Source organism: Ursus arctos, unplaced genomic scaffold, assembly GCF_023065955.2.
Source record: "Ursus arctos isolate Adak ecotype North America unplaced genomic scaffold, UrsArc2.0 scaffold_13, whole genome shotgun sequence".
NCBI lineage: Eukaryota > Metazoa > Chordata > Mammalia > Carnivora > Ursidae > Ursus > Ursus arctos.
Window position 1 is genome coordinate 38,913,612 of NW_026622797.1, and position 4,696 is coordinate 38,918,307.

General features: G+C 39.7%; 1 protein-coding gene across 1 annotated transcript; it reads right to left on the reverse strand.

Moving 5' to 3' along the window:
* Positions 1 to 361: 361 nt before the first annotated feature.
* On the reverse strand, positions 362 to 3,861 carry FABP7 (fatty acid binding protein 7). Its single transcript, XM_026504735.2, has 4 exons — positions 3,789 to 3,861; positions 3,182 to 3,354; positions 2,472 to 2,573; positions 362 to 412 (listed from the first exon to the last, which is right to left on the reverse strand). Exons 1-4 carry the CDS (start codon positions 3,859 to 3,861, stop codon positions 362 to 364), a joined length of 399 nt encoding a protein of 132 aa, XP_026360520.1.
* Between the last annotated feature and the right edge of the window lie 835 nt (positions 3,862 to 4,696).

Here is a 4,696-nt window from a genome sequence, read left to right on the forward strand (position 1 = left end):
ATTCCCCCACCAGATAAATGATATTAAAAACAACGACAACATTTCTCATGGGTGTAAGATTTTTATTCCAATTTGATTTGCATTCCAATGGAAATTATAAAATGTACTCACTTCTTTATTTTAAAAATGTGGCTTAAAATTTTTAATGTGAATTATAAAACATGATAAATTTGCAGATCAAAATTGGGCTAGTTTGCAGTAAAAAGTTTTTCAAACAAGTTTTTAGAGCACCGTTTTCCACCACCACATCAAAGATAACCTTCTAATTAGTGATCACCCATGCTGTAATAGCAGGATAACACTGAGACTTGAGTAAACAGAAAAATTGTAGAGCTTTTCCAACCCCAGATCAGGAAACTTTCTATGCCTTCTCATAGTGGCGGACAGCAACCACATCACCAAAAGTAAGAGTCTGAAAGATGCAAAAGATAATCAAATCTTTTTACTCAAGAATATCCGTAGCTGAAACTTCTAAAGATTATCATATATATAATTTGTGTTTGTTATGCCAAAGGATAATGTCATTTACAAACATTAAATGCTGCATAAGCTCTTCATTTCTTAAAGAGAAAAGAAATTTTTTTATGTATGGAGTGAATAACACGAATACATGGTTCATGTCTCTAAAAGGAAAATCAACTGAAACACGGAGATTATGTAGATTCAGGTTGAAAGAATTCCTTTTACCTTAAATTATCAGGGTAATTGGAGCAAAATAGCTATCTGCTTTGAAAGTGAATGGAATTCATACTAGGTTTTCATAACAGATAAAGTTTGAAGAATTTTTAGAAAACCCAAATCATTTGGGTAAATGGTATTTGGAATGACTTTTTTCGAAGTCATCAAGAAAAAGTAAAGGTACAAATGTTCTCATTGCTTTGGTTGTCGTACTTTAGCCCATGTGGACCTAGGTGACTGGGTGGGTATGAGATAGAACATGGATTTTTATGTCAAATCTGACCAGACGAATTGCTCTAAACCTCTTTACAAAACCTAGGAGGTTTTTAATGTTTGTTATTTTCATGTGTTGACATGACTTTCGAGAATATAGTGTGCCCCTGTCATCCATTGCTTTAATCTTGTTTTGAAATCAGTCTTGCCTGACCAGTCATACACACCAAAGCTGAGCTAACCGCTGTCCTGTATTCAGGGGGGAAATGGAGGTAAAACATAAAGGAGAATCTCAGATTGGATCTTTTATAAATAAGTCCTTTCTTTCAACGTTCGGTGCCGAAATAAGTAGGCAAATATTCATTCGCATAAAAGGAAAACTGATCCTCTGTGCTCCATCCCACTTCCATCCATGAAAAGAAGTATGACTAACGTGAGCCCCATGTCTAAAACTAGAACAGCCCTGATTGCAACACTTAAGGAGAATAGAAAAAACAACAGTCAATTTCCTTAAATCACAAAAACAAAGAACCCCTTTCATCTACTATCCTAGAAGAAATATGTACAGCAATACCCAACTCCCCCAAAAAAACCCAAAATGATATATTTAGTATTTCAATGTTATCAAAATACCGTTACTCAGTTCACAATAAGTGCCTGGATGTTAGATTAAAGCATAACGTTGCCCCCAGTTCATGGTGCTACTCAATCATTGGAGAAGTTTTATTTTATTTTATATCTTACAGGTTTTTACATGACTACCGGTACTGAACGGGCATGTTTACAAGGCACCGTATGCCTCAAAAGAAAGACTGAAAGGAAGTAACATCCACATGGTTCCCTCTAAAGAGAAACTACACTTTTCTGTTATATCCCAAATTATCTGCACTGAACATATGGAACTTTTATAAACTAAAATATAAAATGTTTAAAGATCTCTTATTTATCATAGTAGCTATAAAGTAATTTCTCTGATATTCAGCAAACTTGATATTCTTATAGTAATATCACTCCTTTTATATATTTCCATGAATTTTTTAAAAGATTTTATTTAACTATTTATTTTAGAGAGAGAGAGAGAGCATGAGTGGGGTGGGAGGTGGGGGGAGGAGCAGAGGGAGAGGGAGAGAATCTCCAGCAGACTCCGTGCTGAGCACAGAACCCTACATGAGGCTTGATCTCATGCCCCTGAGATTATGGCCTGAGCCATAACCAAGAATTGGATGCTTAATGGACTGAGCCACACAGATGTTCCCATGAATATTTTTATATTTAGATTTCATTTGCGGTTTAGACATTCACAGTAATCCTACACATTCTTTCGACATAGTTTTAGCTAAATCAATGGCAACTTTTTAAAACTATGCTGCATAGAATTTTTCTTTTTTTCTATAATTAAAGAGGCAGAGCTGAGGATACAGTTAGCTAGGAAGTTTTTATTTCCTCTGTTTTACCCATGATCAAAGAACCCTGCTGGAGACTTAATGTTATTAAAGAAGGGAGGGAGGGAGAAAGAGCTGGGGAGTGGGAACGGGCAGTGCGAAGCTAGAAGGAGCAAAGGGGGAGTGGCCACTACTTACCATAACCATTTTGCCATCCTTAATTTCTCTTACAAAACGTGTTTCTTTGCCATCCCATTTCTGTACATGAACCAGTTTGTCCCCATCCAGGCTAACAACAGACTGAGACCGACATCAAAATGTAGAACATAGCAAAAGGTACAGATTAGATTTCTGATATAAAAATCATGTTGAAGTGGTTAATTGAATAAATGGTAAGCAACTACTTCTCATATTAGTACCATATCCTCTGTTGCTTCTAGAGTCATTATATAAACTAATAATTCATAATTTGATTGAAATGTGTACATCTAAATGCAAAAACTTCATCTATTAGAAATGAAAGTCCTGAACAAGTACTCTCAGACCAGTCACTCTGCTCTTTTAAGCAAAGCTTTAAGAAGAGGCAAACTATTTAGTCAAACTGAGGCAATCAGAGAGATTAAGCAAAATGCAATCTTTATTTTAAATGAACAGTGGTATTTTTGAAATACAGATATGAAAAGAAAAAAATGTATAGTGAGAAGTAGACTTGAGATTTGAGCCATAGCCCCCACTGCTCGGAACGTAACATATGTGCACCAGGATGCAATATTAATCCTGGGGTCCTCTCTGAATTGAAACACCGAGAACATTCTCTTCTTCCCATCAGCTAAAAAAGAGAAACATCAGGAATCTCTCTTTTACTGCCTGCTCCCCACCCCCACTCCAGAGAAGGAGCGGCTCCTTACCTTACAGTTTCTGTCGTCTGCAGTGGTTTCGTCGAACTCTTCTCCCAGATGGAAACTAATCTCTGTGTTCTTGAATGTGCTTTGAGTCCTGATCAACACTTTGTCCCCCTCCTGACTGATGATCACCGTTGGCTTGGTCACATTTCCCACCTGCCTAGTGGCGAAGCCCACACCTAAAGAAGCAATACAGTTAGCTGCAACTTCCAAAATAACTCACATAACAAGAATCTGCTTTCCTATTCCGGAATCCAGGCCCTCGAGTTAAGTTTCATTAGCCCACTAATCAGCCAGTACAACTACTGAGCCATAATGATACGTGGGTGCTTAATTCGATGCACAAATGATAAGCGGATGCTGAAGAGAAAACAAAAAGGCACAGAAGCCTCACCTCCCCCACAGACTACCAAATGCACCGTTACTTAGCCCCGGGCAAGAAAGCAGACACATGTTCATTAAAAATCCCTTCTGTGGGAAATGCATAGCCTTTCGTTCGATTATGACAACACGATCTGTCTTTGTCACTCGCCAATCTCATGGGTGAAAAAAGGACTGGGCACTACTGAAGCTGCAGGTTAAGAGGAGAACAGCACATCTGATTTTTACCTACCTAGCGCCTTCATGTACTCATCAAAGTTCTGGCTGTCCGTCAGCTTCCAGGTGGCACAGAAAGCCTCCACCATCCTTGCCCTTTCCGTTAGCTTTGAAAACAGGTAAGAGACAGGAGGGAGGCTTTCTGGATCCTATTGCCACTGCAACTCAGAAGACCCCTTTGCACCTCACAGCAGCTCCTGCCTTCTTATTTGGAAAAGAGGCAGGCAGAAAGCCAAGGATTTGAATTGCAAACACACCCTTCCAGTGCCCCCTTTCCAGGAGGCTGTTGGGGGGGGGGGGCTCAAACGAGGTTCCAATCCGCTTTGTGATTGGCTCAGGCCACTGGGTTAGCGGAGTAGGGTGAGTTCCTCCCTATCCTCACTCTGCAGCCCTTCTGCTGAGAAAGCTCTGCAAGGATTCAGCGGAGCTGGAGGCAGGGAATGGGGGACATGAGAGAGGGTCTTTCAGGTTCAGCTCGAAAACTTGGCAAAGGCAATTCAGACTGTGCGGGAAGAAAGAGATGCACAATAGGACATTCAGATTGATTTCCGTTAATGGCAAAGCTGGTTACAAATGAGGACCCCCTTTAAAGAAAACCACTGAAATGCCAGACTTTTCAGACAAAAGAGGCTGAATAGTGTCTTTTATTTTCTCTCGTATTTACAGGGACAGCAAAACACAAGCTAGAATATGCCAAACGAGGAAAAGAAGAGGGGGAGGAGGTGTAAATGCGTCCCCGAGATTGTACAATTAGAAGGCTACCCCGACGGAGTCTCAGTGGCACACTAACTAATTTTGGCCTCTTCCCAACACAAACTGAGTGAATTTAAAGATCCATTGTCCTTTCTAAGAATCCGAGAGCCAGACTGAAATGGAAAAGAGACCTAAGGAAGAGTATGGTGAGGACTCACTAATGAGGTACAA